This window comes from Callionymus lyra, chromosome 2, assembly GCF_982586985.1.
Source record: "Callionymus lyra chromosome 2, fCalLyr1.hap1.1, whole genome shotgun sequence".
NCBI lineage: Eukaryota > Metazoa > Chordata > Actinopteri > Syngnathiformes > Callionymidae > Callionymus > Callionymus lyra.
Window position 1 is genome coordinate 39,560,744 of NC_141819.1, and position 18,562 is coordinate 39,579,305.

An 18,562-nucleotide genomic window follows, 5' to 3' on the forward strand; every position below is an offset into this window, starting at 1 on the left:
AGGAGGTGGGGAGTTGGTACCAGGCAATCAAGCCAGAGTCCGACACCCAAAGGCACTCCTCGGACTGGCTATTGTATCATGGAATGTGAGAAATGCATCGGGAGGGAGAAGTTGAAGGGGAGATAGAGAAGGCGGAGTCAAAGTCATAGTCAACAGATCCACGTCCCTAAAAACATGACTGGATATGAATTTGATTTGAAAACACAGTGAAGGTGTGACATTCCAGAGAACATTGTGTTCATGTCAGGGGAGAGGAGGAGGATGAGGGTGGAGGGATATTTTATCTGGCTCTGCAAGTGCTGCCTTCCCTCGGCACTCAAAGGGAATCCCAGGGTTTGACTTTGACCCCAGAATTCTTCGGAAATGAATGCGAAAGAAAGTTCAGTTCCCACATTGTCCTGGAGGTTCAATAGTTTGAAAAAGAAACAACCCAATAATTACAATTATAATAACCTCAATTTAATATTAAAATAAGTAAATTCGTAATCCTAAATCCGTGACCCTTAAATCAAGCTAAAATATTCTTATGACTTCCTTCATTTAAAGATATGTTTTTGTTTACATTATACTTTTATTCGTTACCCTTAACATTGTTATTGATAATGATAATCTAGTAAAGTAAGTAAAGTAAAAAGATTTTGTTTATTTGAAAAAGCTGGGGCGTTTATTCAGAACGTAAATATTGGACCATGTGGTGCCACGCCCTCTACCCCTTCATTGGTGCGCTAAAGGTGCCACCCTTCGGTACAAGCGTGTCACTACAGCTTTCGTTCGTCAATCTAATGATTCCGGTGATGTAGCGACATCAAGCGGTAGAACAGGAGAAGTACTTCAAACTGCAATGACATGTGAAAAGTACCTTTTTATTGTTGGAATGTTGTGACCCAACACGAGAAAAGTCTTCACTGTATTTACAGTATGACTAGTACAAAGTACACATTTGATGAAGTGCTTCGACAATCTTGTCTATAGTTGGACAGTTTAGAATGGGATTCAAAGTTGGGTGTGACGCAGGTACTTCTTTCCGCTGGGCAGGTCTTTAGTGGTGACTCCTTTAGGGAAGAGAACAGCGGCTTCTGCGTCGCTGAGAGAAGGAATGACCATGACTTTGTCGCCCTCCTGAAATAGAAGATTTCTTGTTAGTTTTCTTTGTCATGGACAGCAACTATAATATCACGCCGTGTACCTAAAAGTAATCAGCCAATCATCTTTGGTCTTTCTAGGCGCAGCATCATTTTTATTAAAAAAAAAAGAAAAATAGATTCTGTACCTTCCAGTCCACCGGTGTGGCGACCTTGTGTTTGGCGGTGAGCTGCAGAGAGTCGATGACGCGGAGCAACTCGTCGAAGTTTCTTCCGGTGGTGGCAGGGTAGAGGACAGACAGCTTCATCTTCTTGTCTGGGCCGACCACAAACACCTGCAGGATGATGAACAAAACATTTCTCAGGGAAGGAAGAGACCATCCATGGACGGAGGTGTAGACTGCGAACAGCAAAAAGACAGAAGGTGAGCAGCTCTAGTCAAGCCACTACATTTTTTTTTTTTTAAATAATGGACACGATATTTTATAACCCAGTGGACTTCCTAAAGTCGAGTAGCAGCAGCCAAGTACTACTGGACAAACCATGTTACAAGTCATTTTAAAAAACAGCTCAGTGAAGGTGATGTCAGCCTGTATCCTCTCCATAACTCATTCAGGTAAAACATTTATTCTGCCAAGTAGTAAAACACAAGCAAATACCTTTTGCATTACTAAAACTAAGGGCATCATATTTTTTTTAAATGGTTAATTGTTCTACTTATTTAGCACACACCTGGTCTTCCACTCATGCACACTATGACATGATGGCAGTAGGCTGTGACGCAGTGCACTAGCTCCCCATCAGGGTCAAGTGTCTTGCTCAGGGATGCAATGACACAATCATATCCAGAGCTGGGATTTGAACCTGCAACTTGTTGGCTACGAGCAAACCACTCTGATCTCGTCTGCTATACTGCGCGCAGCATCTCATTCTGACGTTTCAAAAGGTCTTGTGCAATTAAACAAACATGTTTTACCAATATGAAACATGACACAGTTTAACATTTTGTTAATCCTTCCCACGCTTCCCATTACAATGGATTTTTAAACTGGGAAGCCATGATTGAAAACTTCAAAAAGATGTTACTTAATAAATAAAATGATCCTCTGACGCAATGAGATCTTTACCAAAAGGAAATATAAATACATAAGAGTCACCATAATGATAATTTCCCAAAGGAAGGGAATAATAAAGTTATTTTTCTGTCAATTAAACATTAAATAAAGAAAAAAAAAATACATTCAAAGTTTTCGTTGTAATGTCACACTAAAGGGCTAAATCCAGGCCGCCAATCATTAAATGTGGCCCGCTGGATAGTTGGCTTGAAAGTTTATTAATGTTCATGTTGAAATGGTGACCAATAAAATATACTAGTGTTTAAGATAAGATAAGACACTAGACACAACATCCACCATTGAGACAAAGAACAGACCAACAAACAGCATTCCTTTGACAAAGAAAAATACATACACATGTTTTAAAATACGCACACGTTTAAAAGTTGCACAATAAAATAAAATAAAAAACATTCATGCTCACAGCTATGAAAGGACACACAAAACAACACAACACAAAACAACACAAAAATATATACATTAGTCACTGCTGCTCATCTTCATCATTCCACCTGTCTCATACACATTTGAACTCACTACCTTGTTCATAATCCATCTCCAAGTTCTTCATTTAATCCATTTGCGATTGGGTTTCTTCGGTCTCTTGCAGTCAACTTTCCCTGTATTTATTCGTCTTTTTCACATTTATTTTTAACGTTTTCCTCTTTTGACCATTTTTCTTATTGCAGTATATTCTTTATCTTCAGCTCCTGATCCGTTTTCAATAAACCTACATATTTAACACAAACATGTTCTCCCTCGTTGAACCCTACTTCAGATATTTGCACAATATTTTGACGTCTTGTTGGAGTGCATATGTGATTTGCTTGGGGTGTTTGATAGGGGGACAAACACAGAGATGAATACGAAATACTAACCACCAAGGATAAAAAAAAAAAAAAATAATAAAAAAAACTTACAGTGAAAGATGGTTTGGCAAATATACATTTTGTTTGACCAACATTTAAAAGAGTTTGGCCTCTTCTGTGATTAAACTCGACATCCCTGGTGTAACAGCTCTACTTGGGTACATAAAGAGATGCGTTTATCGAGCGCAGGAGGGCTCATGACACGTTTGACAAGTTTGGTATACTTGTCAAAAACGAAATTGGTATAGTAGCTCTATCCTACTTTAACACTTTCATGAAATGATGTCACTGAAGCACTAACTTTTTAAGTTAAATTTCCACCGAAAATGATTTGGTTTAAATTTGATTTAATAATAGTAACACCATTTTTTTTTGTCATTAGCTATACCGGGAGTATCAAGCTTAAAGTCACGAGGGGCACAAATATTTTAGCCCTCATGCTTGCACAATAAAAAAAAAATGTATATTTATCCAAAGGGAAGTATGAGGTTTGATATACAGTAGTGATTTCTTTTTTTTTTTTTATTCTTCGGAGGTTTGACGGTCCTTAATTAACCTCAAGCTTTCCCTCCCTTATCAAACATTACCATCAAATTCCTTTCCTTCAACATCACTTATTACTTTACGACAACTCTCATTTCAAGTCTCTGAATAATTGTTGACATACCATTATTTGTTTCTTATCTTATCTTAAACACTGGCATCATTATAGGTCATCGTATCAAAATGCTTTGATTTTAGCCAAACAACTGGCATTCACATTAAATGCTTTGGTGGAATGGATTTGGACCCCTGGCCTTATGTTTCAAATGTTACCAACCCTTCCAACATACGCAATACCGTAATGACCCTGAACCTAAAATGGTGGTTGTGTTTCTGTCTTACGCAGCGGGCGGTCAGGGCGATTCCATCCTTGTCCAGCTCATCCGGGTCCAGCATGCCCAACTGGAGGGCCAGCTCCCTCTTGTCGTCAGCAATGATGGGGAAAGGCAGAGGGGAAGAAGCCTCGTCACCGTAAGCCATCACGTCCTGAGATGGAGGACACGATTGAAGCTCAAAGGTCATTTCAGTTATTTATAACTGACAGACAAAAGTTAGTATTTGTTAGGTAAGCATGAAGCAGTATTTCTGGGCCAATCCCAGGCTGCACAGAGGAGGTGTAGAATCGTGAAGCTAATAATCAACTTGTCCAAGTGGGTCAAACATAACTCAGTGTGATGCTTGAATGGCTGTCTAAACTGCAAGATAAACTTTAACACAAACATGCAGACTTTGCATTCGAGTTGGCAGACCAGCTGGCACCACTAGTCTCCAGTAGATAAGAGTTTCTACAACATCGATAAAGGCTCTTCAAAAAAAGAAAAGAACAAACAGTACAATTATGTCACACCCGCCATGTTAGCCAGTCAAGTTGGACCAGATGAACGACTTCAATCAAGTATGTAGCACTAGGAACACAGTCTGAGACAATTGAAGACTCACTGTGTCTGAAGAAGATTTTAATTCTGTTTCAAAGATGTTTTTAGCATATATTTGTAGTTGGGGTTACAAAGTACGAGTTGCCTTGAACATATCTTTGTTTTCTCTAATAGCTACCACTACAGCAGGTTTCCTAAGTCAATACGATTTTGATTTATAAAGGTATTCAAATGATTAATTTTATTCAATATCTGCTTTTGAAAAATAAAAAAAATTTATTCCAATCTACTTTATTTTTTTCTACTAATTTTAAACAACAATCCTATTTCATGAGTTCTCTGCCCTTTACAGGCTGTCGCTATGGATTACCTCCCAAAGACACCAATAGCAACAGACTGTAGAGGACAGAGCACACATTCGTAGAACAACGGTTACAACTGTAACTGGGGAGAATTTTTTTTTTTAACTCTTAAGTCTTAAAGCGTAATTGAAGTTTGTGAACAGCATAATCGAATGCGATCATCCAGATGAAGAGTAACTTATGAAACCACCTTGCTCCAGCTGCGGTGGTCTTCAACACTGTCCACAGACAGGGCGATCATCTTCACGCCGCGCTTCTTGAACTCATCACTGAGTTTGGCGGCACGGCACAGCTCGGTCGTGCAGACCGGAGTGAAGTCCTTCGGGTGGGAGAAGAGAATGCACCATCTGTGGGTGGAGGGTCAAAGATTAGATGGTTGATGTGTTGAGGTACTTTGCTATAAATTTACAGGTTAATATTCGATCAATTCAAGTAAGGTCTTTTATTGTCAAATATGCATGTATTAAGAAATACAGCATAAATGAAATTGTGGTCCTCTCTGACCCACAATGCAAAACATGAATACATTAATTAAGACATTTAAGAAAATAAATAAAAATAACCAACAAAATGAAATAAATAATCAAAGAGAGGAGCTGCTACCTGTTCACGCGCCACCATCTTTAAAATACTTTTTCTTCTTTTTTTGGTCTAATTGGTTCAGAATTATAATAAACTTTAAAATAAAAATCATCCAAACAAAAAACAGTTCATTCACATCTTAGTCCACAGGAGTCCAGTCTCAGTTGGCAAAAAGGAGCTGCTTGAGCACTCCAGCTCAATAACAACTTGTATACAGTATATATACATACATACACACACATATATACACATACATACATACATACACACACACACTTTTTAAATATTTGTAGACCAGGGGTTCTTAAAATAAACTGAAAAGGCTAAAACTAGAGGTAAATCCTATATATTCTTTAACCTGCCGAAGTTGTACAACGAGAATCTTGTTCATACTGTGCAAAAAAAAAAACTTGACATCAAATGGAGGGTCACAAAATATAATTTCACGGACTGCAAATGATTTATGGGTCCCAAGTATGGTACCTCAATCTAGACAGTAATTCAGAATAGTACAGAAATACACCTTGTTGCATTATCAACATTTCCTGAAAGTGCAGCAGGTGTCATAAGAGGTTTAATAATGAACATGTGAAATGAACCGAGCTGTGTCGAACCTCTGGAAGTGTTTAGGAAGGGGTCATTTATGCAATCACGAGTGCGTGTACATAAGTTTGTTGTGCCTCACATGACTCGAAGAATTTTTTTCTTTAGATTTTTTTTTTTTTTTTTTTTACCCCTTATCGGGGTTAACACACTGAGATAAGACATTGAAAAAATGGGAACAATGTTTGACGTTTTTATGAGGATGACTAAGAAACATGAAACAACAAGGGACACAAGCAATGACTGTTACTATTTTATGAAAAAAAAGAAGAAAAAAAGTGCAATGTCATTCAAGTTCAAGCAGCTTGTCACACATACATACATTAAAACCATAATTTGTGAAGTAGCAGGGGAAAAAAACAAGTTATTTATAACAATACAATATACATGTACACGTTTTTAAAATGTGTTTCCCCCTTTGCACAAACATGTACCATGCCAAAAAGATTTGGCAAAGAAAAAGTTGGACATCTGGGTGAGGGGCCTCTCCTCCCACAATAGAGGCCTTGTCTGCTCTGTACTTCCAGTTTTAGTTCACACAGTCTGACTTAAACTTTCCCAAATTAACATGAACTAATATTTGCTTTTGTGTTTCAAACTTGATTTGAAACACTGAGCAGTTGGAACTCTGATAGACTTTTAAAGCACCACACCTTCTCTAGTAAAGAGACAAACATACAACAAATATAATACGATTATTTTTAGCAGATTAATAACTTGAATAACTAATTGCAATACAGCCTATGTTCAAGTTCATGACAGCAACCTGGAAAACATCAATACGGTTTCAAAAAATGTTTTATGCACTTACGAGTCGCCCACGAATTCGTGGAATTTGATTCTGCCCTGCGTGGTGTTCGCCTCGAAGTTAGGGAACACGTCTCCGAGCAGAATTCCAGGCATGACGACGATCTGGTGGACTTGAGACGAGAGGCAGCACTGAGTGACAACTGAGGCTCAACGTGTGCTTGGCTGTCGCACTTCAGATGAGAAGGACCGGAAGTGGTGGGCGTGGCTAGCGTGTTAGGTCTGTTATATATATATATATATATATATATTTTTTTTTAATTGCTATGATATTCATTTAAGTGACTTTTTGTTGTTGTTGTAAATCTCATGAAATATTTCAACGCATTGTGCTTTTTATTTATTTTAAATTTTAGTTCTTCTGGTTTACGCAATATTTTATTTTCTCATTTCAAATGGATAAATAAAAAATGTAAGCCGTATAATTGTTATTCCTTTAAAAAAAATTGGTTTATATTTTTTAGGGCGCCGTTTCCCAGACTACTTTGCGGTGACAACAAAGATGGCGGCTGTCTCAGGCTTCCTGGGCGTGATGTGAATCTCTCAGCTGTTCAACAGATGATCTGAAGCGGCTCCATCACTGCAGGGAACACCAGCACTGCGGTGCTTCCTCACTCTAGCTACCGGTCCTCGTTTTTCTTTTTCTCACCGGAGGGATGCCATCTCCAAAAGCCAAGAACCGCAGTGGCGGAAGCCCGGTGCTCGGAGGCGCTAACGGCCGCTTCGAGTTCATGTCCAAGAGGATGTCTTCTCCTTCGCCGCCGCACCTCCTCCAGAGGCAGGGATCCGACCCCGCCACCGCTCGCCTCCGAGCCTCGGAGAGCCCGACGCGTCGCCGCGGCTCCAGCTCCTCCACCGGCTCAGGACAGGGCGGCGGTGACGAGGACGGTATCCGGCTGAACCCGAGCTTTGTCCGCGTCGCGCTCAGTTCCCTGCTCGCCATAGACCTGTGGCTGTCCAAGCGGCTCGGCGTGTGCGCCTGCGAGGACTCGTCCTGGGGCAGCATGAGACCCCTCATGAAGCTGATCGAGATATCTGGACACGGCATACCCTGGCTGGCTGGGACAGTCTACTGCTTCTATAAGAGTGACAGCGCTGCGGGACAAGAAGTGATGCTCAACCTGTTCATTGGTAAAAACTTCTTAAAAAATCTTATTTCTCCAACTTAGGTCGTGTGTTTGGAATATTGAAACGCTGTTGATCCCTCCCCTGACAACTGTTTCATTCAATTGAATAGTTTCTGATAGATTAAGCTTTAACTAGTCTAAGAACAAATGTGACAACAATTTTTAGATGAAGTGTGAAACCTATTTGTAGTTTGACAAATATCATGAAAGCAATTGAAGCTTTTACTATGGTACAAGTTCCTGAATGGTGTATAAGTTTCCAACAATTCTAACAAAAGGATAATTCATTTTTCAGCTTTCTTACATTTCCAAACTAAAAAGGATAATTTCCAGTGCAAAAGAACTTGCTTACAAGAGACAAATCAATCTGATGTTCATGGCCTTTGTCATGTATCAGTTTTTCTTAAGGAAATCGACACATTATCAGGTTTTGATCACGCACTGGTACAGAAACTCGGCACCAAAAGAGATAGCATGGTCTCGATGCTTTATTCTACCGTAGCAATTATGTCGATGGCACAAAAGAACCCAGCCTTACATGATATATATATTGGTCAAACATCCGTTTTGATACCATCTGTTTGATATGTGTCAAGGTATAGCAGTTCCTTTACTTCATTGGTTGATCATATTAATTATTTCAAAAATACTTTTTTTCAGAATTTGTTGACTATTCATACAAGACGTTATCCAATAACAAACTATTTTTTCCCAAGGTGTGTTTCCAAGAACCAAAACAAGACCCAAGTGTCAAAATGTTCTTCATAGTCATTGGTTTACGTCGAACGCACTTTAAGTTCACAGAGAAGTAAGGAGATTCAAAACGAATAAATTATCTTGTTCTCAAGTGAGGGAAGAATGGAACCAACTGGCGGAATGGGGCAGGACGATGTACTGATGTGTGGTGATGAAAATAGAGTTGAGCCAAAAGGCAAAGCTTGCAGTATACCTGTCAATCTAAGTTGCTACCCTCAACAATGGTCATGAACTGTGGATAGTGACCGAAATAACAAGATTGTGGGTACAAACGGCCAATTTAGTTTTCTCTAGAGCATTTCTGACCTCTCATTAGAAAAAGTGAGTATTATCATGCAGACCAGGTAAAAGTAAGTAAGTAAGTAATTTCCAGACCAGGGTCACAAAGCGCTTTAACAATCAAAACAATATTCAATAAAGTATATACTTTAAAGGTCAAGATAAAACTGATAACACAACAGGAGTTCCAGAAAATCAAGGAAAAGCCTGAACAAATAAAAACGTCTTAAGATGTTTCTTGAAGGAGTCAATTGAGGATTGTGTTGCTGCAATGCTCGTTACATGCTTATCTGATGATGATTCAGATAAACTCTATAGACACTTCAGTTTTCCACTTCTAATCAGACACTTTGCACTATTGACCTACTTGTCTTCTGCTGACAACATGTCCTCATGTCCTCAGTTAGATACAATTTCACAGTAAATATACTTGAGTTACTTTAAAAAAAAGAGGGCAGTTTTATCACCTTTTTAGATGATTGTATGTTTCTTGGTCTGTGTATCAGAATCTACTGATGGTTCCTTGCACAAGGTTCAGGAGCAGAGGAGAGAAATCCTTCCAGGCTGTTGCTCTTATGCTATAATGTTTAAGCGTACAGTAATTAATGCTTCGTGCCCATATAAAGGTTTATTTAATGAGGAAAACCTATATCCCTTTTGTTGTCTCTGGTTCAAGGTGAACAACCTCCAACACTCCATATGTATTCATGGAAGTCAGGGAGGTCGTTCACCTTGAACCAGAGACAACACAAGGGATACCACAAACACATTTCTCTTTGGGCCTCTGGGTCACCTTGTCGTTGAGCTAACACGAGGTTAATAAACATGAATGCAAAAATATTTACAATTTAGTGTAATCGTTTAAAGTAATTGTTGACTCACCTTGTCATCCCTGCAGGTCTTCTGTTGGACCTGGTCCTGGTTGGTGTTGTCAAGGCGATCGTGCGACGCCGCAGACCGTCACACAACCGCATGGACATGTTCGCCACCTTCTCAGTCGACCGCTACTCCTTCCCCTCCGGCCACGCCACCCGCGCCGCCATGTGTGGACGGTTTCTACTGGCGCACCTGGTGCTGGCCGCCCCGCTGAGGGTGCTGGTCCTGCTGTGGGTTGGGCTGGTGGGCTTGAGTCGAGTGATGCTGGGTCGCCATCACGTGACTGACGTTCTGTTTGGCTTCTGTATGGGCTACCTTCAGTACAAGCTGGTGGAGATGATGTGGATCTCACCACAAACCCTGCAGGGGCTGCTGGGACAGCTGGTTTGATCCTGAGACCAAAGCAACCATTAAGTTAGATATAACTAAGAAAGCACTTTGGACCTTTTCTAGAGCTCTTACAAGATATACTAGCTGGATAGTGGTAGAGTTGGGTCAATATCAATCTATTACCTGAATTCGACACACTTTTCCCCTAATTTATAAAACAAATACTTTACTTTTAATTTAGACATCGATGCTTATGTATAAAAAAATGATGATGGGACTAGATGAAAATAAGCCTTTGGTTCAGAAACAAATGATGTTTTTTTTCTTCTTTATTAATAATTGTTTATAATATAGATACTAAGATAAGTAATTCATCAAATATTGTCATTTGATTATTTCGAAATGACCAGAAATTAAGATTTGTACTATTTTCTATTGAAACATCCAAAATATTTTATCAACGTGGACTAAATTTGATTTCGCATGTATCTTGACATCAAAAACATGCCATTGTTCCTATGAAGAAAACAATCTCTTTCTTTTTTTTACAATGGATTGTGAGTCAGCTCTGTTGTACAACGATGAATTTCCTGCTCTGTTAACTTATACAGGATCGACTAGAGTATGACTTCACTCTCCTCTTAACTACACATCCTGAATGATCTATAATCTTGTTTCAGTTTAGCTTTCAATTATGTGCCAGTTATAGACTATTTCAATGAAGATGTGAATCATAGAAGGACGATAACATTATAAGCAAGGACATCTGGAAACTGACTTGAATTAAGTATCTACAAAACTCTAGTTGTACCTTGTAGAGGTGTTGCACTTGTCTGTGTGTCTCTACATTCTACTACACAATTCTGAGCATCGACACACGGCATTCACCAGCAATATTTCCTTCAATCAACCTTATTTCACCTGTTTTTTTTGGACAAAAAAATCCATGAAAAATGTGATCTTTTAATGCTGAATACTGTTCTACACCAGTGCCATATACAGTTGTTTTTTTTTCTCACTTTTCTCCTTACTAATACTAACCAGAGAGTAGTCACCCGTCCTGGTTACACTTGAGTCTAGCAACCTTTTCTTCATTACCAAAGGGTCCTGTTTAGGGAATTAAGACACAAAAAAACAGAAGTGATTCCTAAAAAACGACAACAATTGTAGTATGAAAACACACTTGTGGCGTCCTCATATTAAACAGGTTAGATCATTTAGAACCTGCAAAGACCTTTAACAAAAAGAGGATAAAACATCAGCCGTAAAATTATGACCTCTGGTTTGGTGAAATACATGGGGAATAGTTTGATGAACACTCTGCCTGATCATTCCATCCCGCCTTTGGCAATAATGTTACTATTAGTGAGGACATGACATGACTGTTTTAGTGCTGCTATGAGTACTTTAAACAAAGCTGTGCTGAACCTATCTTTAAACGGTTCAAATAAAAAGAAATGAAAGGGTCAGTTAACGTCATCTCAAATGCTGCCAGGAGTTTTGAAGATGCAGAACTTGGATAGAGCGATAAAACCGGAACTGTATGCTGGAAGAACACAATTAAAGACCAGGACAACATTCCTTTAATAAATATCTAGTATATGTTCAGTTGCTCATAAAGCGGTGGTATTAGTGAGCATGTTTGTCATAGTGACTGTTCTACATCTATATTTCTTCACAGCAGCACTGCCAGGACCATGGCTGCTGTGTTAATTCTGTACGTGAATGTACCGTTACTGTGGAGATTTCTGCCATGTCTGACGACAAATCCTGATGTGACGCACACTGCTGTCATAGTCTGACGTCTCATTTACGGTTCATTCAGGCAGTAATCCAACAAAAACTATACTTCAGATGAGGTTTCAGGGTCATTCAAATTAATTTTTAACCTGTTTGTCATTTTATAAATGCTAAATATGAATTAAACTTTTCTTTAGGCCCCTTTTTTTAAAAAAAAGAGAAGGTTAACTACTTTGTTGACGACTGTTGTCATACTTGCCTGCTATAAATATTTCAATGAATGTAAATTATTGTGATTGCACTGTGATGTTTAGTGGGTTATATTTTTAAATTATGTGGTTGTAACTGAACAATATTCATGAATAAAGTCGAAATTTGTGAAACCTAGTCACGTCATTGTTGATTTGCAGGTTCTCGCAAATGCATCTATTTAGACATCTTCAATATATATTTATATTTTTAATATTCAAACACATTGTGTTTGGTTTTAGCATTTCTTAAATATATTATTTTAGTTTTTACATATTTTTAAATTTATGTTTCAAGATTGTTTGTTTTTGTTATATATCTTTCAATATATATTTCAGCATCTCTGTATGTTTTTCAACATATTTTTAAGAATATATTTTAACACTTAACATACTGAATATGTAGACATATCTGTGCAAAACTTTTAGGCAGGTGTAAGAAAATGCTGTGAACTAAGAATGCTTTCAAAAATATAAATAATTGTTTATTTTTATCAATTTACAAAATACAACGTGAGCGAACAAAAGAGAAATCTAAATCAAATATTGATTTGTATCAGTCACTAAACCATGAAAGGGAAGCTATTGGATTGTGTGAACTTCAATGACGCAATCATTGCTAATTTTTAAGCGGTAGTACAGCAGTTCAAATCCTTCTTCTGAGGTTACATTTTACTCTTGTGATTTCTCTGTTTTATTATGAACCCATGCAACCATTTTTTTTACGTTTGTTCTTTCATGTTATTGACATGATGAAATGAACATCATTAGCTGACACCAACTCTCAGATTACGTCACACAATACAAACGTTCACTGATTAGTTAACTCAGACATTACTTTTATCCACCTGAGATTCAGAAAAATGTAGACAAAAAGTAAAGTAAGGAAATATTTATGCATATTTAATCCCAGGAAAAAAAACAATATCCCTCCACTGGTCTCTCAATGATCAACCCTGTAACTGACAAAACTTGTGATGATGACGTCTCTTTCACTCTCCATCAGACAAATTTAGAGACCAAGTTGAACCTTGCATGGATCAGTTAAAAATTTACTTAACTTTAGTTTAATGATTAAGAAAAGATGGGCAGATATTTTTGTATAAAAGCTTGTGATTCTCTAAGGCTCGTCCCAGCCAACAGGTGCTCCAACTCCACAAGGTCAAGGTAAGTTCTTGCTTCTACTGAAAGCGATCAATAGATTAAACAGATTTTTAAGCCAAGTTTTACACCTCTTTTTTTTTTAAAGATCCATTGTGAAGAAATGTAAGCACATTAAAGCAAGATATTCTCAAATTAAAGAAATAAAAGAAAAATATCGGCTTGAAAAACTGTACCCGTTTAATCTTTCCCAAATATGTTAACTAAAAAAATGAATTTTGTTTGCAGAAGTGGGAATTCTCAAAATATTTTAAAAATACAATAATAGTCAGCAAGTAAAAAACAAGAATCGATGGTATTTCCAGAAAAAGTTATTTCAAATGTCTTATCACCAACGTGTTGTTTTTTACAGCAACATCTCCAACATGGTTCAGAGGGTAGCAGTGATCGGGGCAGGACCTTCTGGTCTGACCAGCATGAAGGCTTGTCTGGAGGAGGGCATGGTGCCCACCTGCTTCGAAAGTAGTGATGACATGGGTGGGCTGTGGAAGTTCAAGGCAGGTAGAATTCTTGACATGTTTTACTACAGTGTGCGATGTGACATACATTGAGACAGTAAGTGAAGATTTCACTATAAACTAGAGAAGCATCAAAACTATTTTTTTAAGCTGAGTGTGCATTTTCAGCCTTAACCCCTGAGACTTTTATGACCGAAAACTTTGACCAAACATGCAAAAAGGCGAGTCATGGTTGCATACATTGCATATCAAGAGTTAATTACCAAACTTCATAAAGTGGGTGCCAAATACAAATGTTAGCGCAAAAAAAACAACAAACGTTACAAAATGTTTGCATAATAAGTTCAGTTTGGGTCTTGGCTATCTAATTTTCGGTTATGGTTTTCTGCCAAAAAGTTAACGCATTACTAACATAAACCCATGCTGGAGTTTGCCCCTACATACATTCATTATGACAATATAAAAGAATAATGTATGTTAAGAAATACTCTTGAAAAACTGGATATTAATGTTTCTTAAACTATGTTCACCTACAGGAAGTATCAGAGCCAGAGAGAGCCAGCATCTACCGCTCCCTCACCATTAACATCTCCAAGGAGATGATGTGCTACAGTGACCTTCCAATCCCTGCCGATTATCCAAACTACATGCACCACTCCAAAATCCTATATTACTTCAGGATGTACGCAGAACACTTCAAACTGCTGGATCACATCCGTTTCCAGGTAGAGATATACTTTAAAATAGACAGAGGAATGAAACACTAATGCTTGCTTTTCTTTAGACATCAGTGAAGAGAGTCACACAGAGGCCAGATTTCACTCGTACTGGTCAGTGGGAGGTTGTGACTGAGAACCGAGATGGACAAGAGGAAAAGCATGTTTTTGATGCTGTAATCTGCTGCTCTGGTCACTACACCTACCCAAACCTGCCACTGAAGGACTTTCCGGGTAAAAATATTAAACATATTTCAAAAGAATATGTCACTGCTTCTTGAGATGCACTGATCATAGGGGAAAGCAACTTACAAATGTGACAAGTTGCAGGGCTAGTAAGTAAGAGCTATAGTATAGTTTGGGATAATGACCAATGGAAATGTGTTAGACTTTGATGGCATCATCTACAGAGTAAAGATTAAGCAAGACCTTCTCTCCACTTACTGGGAATAGAAATTAAAGGTGTAACAGCAAAATAACTGAAAAAATGGTCATTCTCTCTTACAGGAATCGAGACGTTCGAAGGTAAATACCTCCACAGCTGGGACTACAAAGGACCAGAAGACATGTATGGGAAACGAGTGGTGGTCATTGGTATTGGAAACTCAGGTGGTGACATAGCAGTGGAAACCAGCAGAGTTGCAGATCAGGTTGATTCACGATTAATATCGGTAGATCTTTTATCTATGTTGAGCAGAAAACTCATAGCCATTCATCAACCTTTAATCGTCAGGTGTTCTTGAGCACCCGGCGTGGTGCCTGGGTCATCCGCCAAGTCTCTGACAATGGCCTGCCAGTAGACATGAAGTACAACACCCGATTCGTGCACATTTTGTTCCAGCTCTTTCCTATGGCATTCTTCAACTGGTTTGGGGAAAATAAACTAAATGCCATGTACGACCACACCATGTATGCTCTCAAACCAAAGCACAGGTGAGTCTCTCAATAGAACTTCATGTGTGTTAAGGCAACCATCATGAACTAATAAATGGGAGTTAAAATCCTTTGGTCTTATTAAATCATTTCCAAATAATATTTTGCATGTTCAGACTCTTCAGTCAGATTCCTGTGATCAATGACGACCTGCCACTGAAGATTCTGTGCGGGTCTGTTGTTGTGAAACCCAATGTAAAAGAGATACGTGGCTCCACTGTGGAGTTTGATGATGGCAGCACTGTGGAAAAGGTTTGGTGTGCGACTTTACTTGACCACTGATACCATAACATGTCTCTTGCATACAGGTGGACACCTTAGTATTTGCCACTGGCTACAACTATGACTTCCCGTACCTGCCGAAAGACGCATTGTACAAGTCTGGCCACCGAGTGGGTTTGTACAAGCATGTGTTCCCACCAAACATGGAGCATCCCACTCTGGCAGTGGTTGGATTCATCCATGCCCTTGGAGCCATCATGCCTCAGGCAGAGATGCAAGCACGCTGGGTCACAAGGGTATTTAAAGGTGAGGGGAAACCTGATTATTAAGGATTTAAAAACCTTTTTTTAAAAGAAAAATAAATATCTATTCAAACAATGCAGACTGATAAAAGGTTAATTTAGCTCTTATTTAAGGGGTGAACATTTAGCAAAAAAGGGGGCATGCAAGTGGGAGAACCTGAGGTATGCTCACCTTGCAGCTGATGAGCAACACATGAGCAAAGGCTGGAGTGTAAGGGTGCGCTTGATGGAGGTTGGTTCCAGAATGTTCGTGGCCACCTCATCTCAGAGATATAGGAGCGTGAGGGAAGGCCCACCAGCAGGCTGTCAAAGACCTCTGCAGGAAAAAGGGTAGCCAGTGGCTGTGGATGAACCTAATGGGTGCCATCACTCATGCACTATCCCACAGAATCTCATTGCCGCATCTCAACTGTTGTGTAGAACAACAGAACGTTGCAGGTCTCTTAAATAAAATAAGTAACAAGTAGAACATTCACACAATAAGTCATTATTATTGTTCATTTATTGGTGGTAAATGCTTGAAATTTGACCCTGACTGACTAATTGCATTATTTATTTTTATTTTAACCATTGAATTAAGCTTATAATTAATTTGTCAAAATCTTCTAAACAAAATTAATTGATGTTTTCTATCTTCGACAGGTCTCAAGCAGTTGCCCACAAGCAGCGCCATGATCAAGGCTGTTGAGAATGACACGAAAGACATTGAGAAAAGGTAATTTCTTCCTTTACTCAGTTTAATCATTTTCACATTCATCATCTCAATCAATAACACACAAAACTATATCAATGTTGATGATGTTTCTTCCACAGCTACATCGTGTCAAAGCTGACCCCCTTGCAGGTGGACTTTGTTTCCTACATGGATGATCTTGCAGGAGAGATTGGGGTACGCCCCAGTCTCCCATGGCTCTTCTTCACTGATTACCAGCTGTTCAAGAGGATTCTGTGGGGACCTGTAACAGCGTACCAGTACCGCTTGACAGGACCTGGGAAATGGGACGGTGCCCGAAGAACAATTTTCACCCAGTTTGATCGCATGTACCAGGCACTGAAGACAAGAAAGGTCTCACATTGTACCCAGTGTTTAAAGCATGCTATTTTTTTTTTTTACCTTATCGATTTATTTTGTCTCACAGGTGGAAGAAGAAAACCCATCCCTGACCAGTCACCTGATCAAGTTCAGTCTCACCGCCATGTTGGGAGGAGCTGGCGTCTACTACATTCATATCATGAACCCAACTATCTTTAACAACATCTTGTCCAACCTCCAACAACTGTCGGCCTGAGATTGACTCAGTCATATGCAGAAACTACAGTTACATCCGTGTAATACGTACATAGTGACAAACTTGAAATTACGCTGTGTGGTACAAAATATCATTATAAGCACAATAATAAAGACAAAGAAAAACAAACAATGTCAATGAGTTTTTCAGCTGACATGACGATTGACAACATTAATAAAGTCCCATCCATCCATCCATCCATCCATCCATCCATCCATCCATCCATCATCAGGGTAGTACATACAGGCATAATTAACCCCTTAAATTCACTAAATAAGTCAGAAAGATAATCAGACACAGTATTGGTTGTATCTGATTCAAAAGCTGTTTTCTCCTACAACAATGTTTAGCCCTTTAATGAAATCTGGACATAAGGGAATAATGGTATAGCTCCTCAGTTAAACCTTGAATTGCATGTCTTGTAAGATTCTGCAACATTGATGCTTGGAAATGAGAACCGATGAAATCAACCAGAATAAATGTCTTAAAGGTAAGGTAAGGTAAGGTAGAACTTTATTGTTTTTTTCCAATAGCCACAGCAAATACAGCAATTTTTCATAAAAAATAAATCAAAATAAAATAAGAACAAGAACAAAGAGAAATAAAGAGAAATAACACAATTATACAATGTAAGCCTAAAGATAAAGAACATAGATCAAATAATAATAACAAAGACAAAGGATACAAAGACTAACATAGAACAGAACATCCAGATACTTTTACTCCACTCATTACGTCTATTTGTTTTGCACCTGGGAAGAAGCATTCATGCACTCAATCTGCTTCTCTGCTCACTGATGACAGTGTTCAAAGGATGACTGTCATCATCCATGATGGACAGTAGTTTGTTCAATGATCTCCTCTCAGCAACTGTCACCAGTGAGTCCAGCTTCATTCCAACCACAGAGCCAGCCTTTCTGATCAATCTGTCCAACCTGTTGACACTCCTCTTGGACACATTCCCACCCCAACACACCACATGGCCAGAAGAACACATGGGCAGAAGAGCAGAATGACCAGATTACTTTTCAGAGTATTAAATGTAATTTTTTTGTTCAATAAAATATTTTCAGATACAGAGAGACCAAAGAAGAAAGTCACATGAACTATATAACCAAACATAAAAGTGTTTTGATGTTTATATGCTGTTTGAACATACATCTCAATATTGTGTTTTCATGTAATATGTAATATTTGGGCTTCTGGGAATGGAAAAAATAATGTTTTTGGTTTATTTCTCCCCCTATGATGTACGTGGGTCACCTGATCTGCAATTAGTCAGATGGC

The 18,562-nt window shown here is 38.6% G+C and overlaps 3 protein-coding genes across 3 annotated transcripts; 2 read left to right on the top strand and 1 right to left on the bottom strand.

Annotated features, from left to right (window-relative positions):
• Nucleotides 1–842: 842 nt before the first annotated feature.
• On the bottom strand, nucleotides 843–7,011 carry prdx6 (peroxiredoxin 6). Its single transcript, XM_087785145.1, has 5 exons — nucleotides 6,843–7,011; nucleotides 5,037–5,193; nucleotides 3,952–4,095; nucleotides 1,271–1,417; nucleotides 843–1,119 (listed from the first exon to the last, which is right to left on the bottom strand). The coding sequence occupies exons 1-5, from the start codon at nucleotides 6,932–6,934 to the stop codon at nucleotides 994–996; spliced, it is 666 nt and encodes a 221-aa protein (XP_087641271.1). The 5' UTR covers nucleotides 6,935–7,011; the 3' UTR covers nucleotides 843–993.
• Nucleotides 7,012–7,112: 101 nt separating this feature from the next.
• On the top strand, nucleotides 7,113–12,328 carry plpp6 (phospholipid phosphatase 6). Its single transcript, XM_087785146.1, has 2 exons — nucleotides 7,113–7,969; nucleotides 9,899–12,328. Exons 1-2 carry the CDS (start codon nucleotides 7,495–7,497, stop codon nucleotides 10,264–10,266), a joined length of 843 nt encoding a protein of 280 aa, XP_087641272.1. The 5' UTR covers nucleotides 7,113–7,494; the 3' UTR covers nucleotides 10,267–12,328.
• Nucleotides 12,329–13,278: 950 nt separating this feature from the next.
• LOC148086968 (flavin-containing monooxygenase 5-like) lies at nucleotides 13,279–17,407 on the top strand. The gene is made up of 11 exons (XM_087785147.1): nucleotides 13,279–13,361; nucleotides 13,708–13,856; nucleotides 14,354–14,538; nucleotides 14,598–14,763; nucleotides 15,037–15,179; nucleotides 15,263–15,462; nucleotides 15,579–15,714; nucleotides 15,771–15,990; nucleotides 16,629–16,701; nucleotides 16,800–17,052; nucleotides 17,126–17,407. The coding sequence occupies exons 1-11, from the start codon at nucleotides 13,279–13,281 to the stop codon at nucleotides 17,273–17,275; spliced, it is 1,758 nt and encodes a 585-aa protein (XP_087641273.1). The 3' UTR covers nucleotides 17,276–17,407.
• Nucleotides 17,408–18,562: the final 1,155 nt, after the last annotated feature.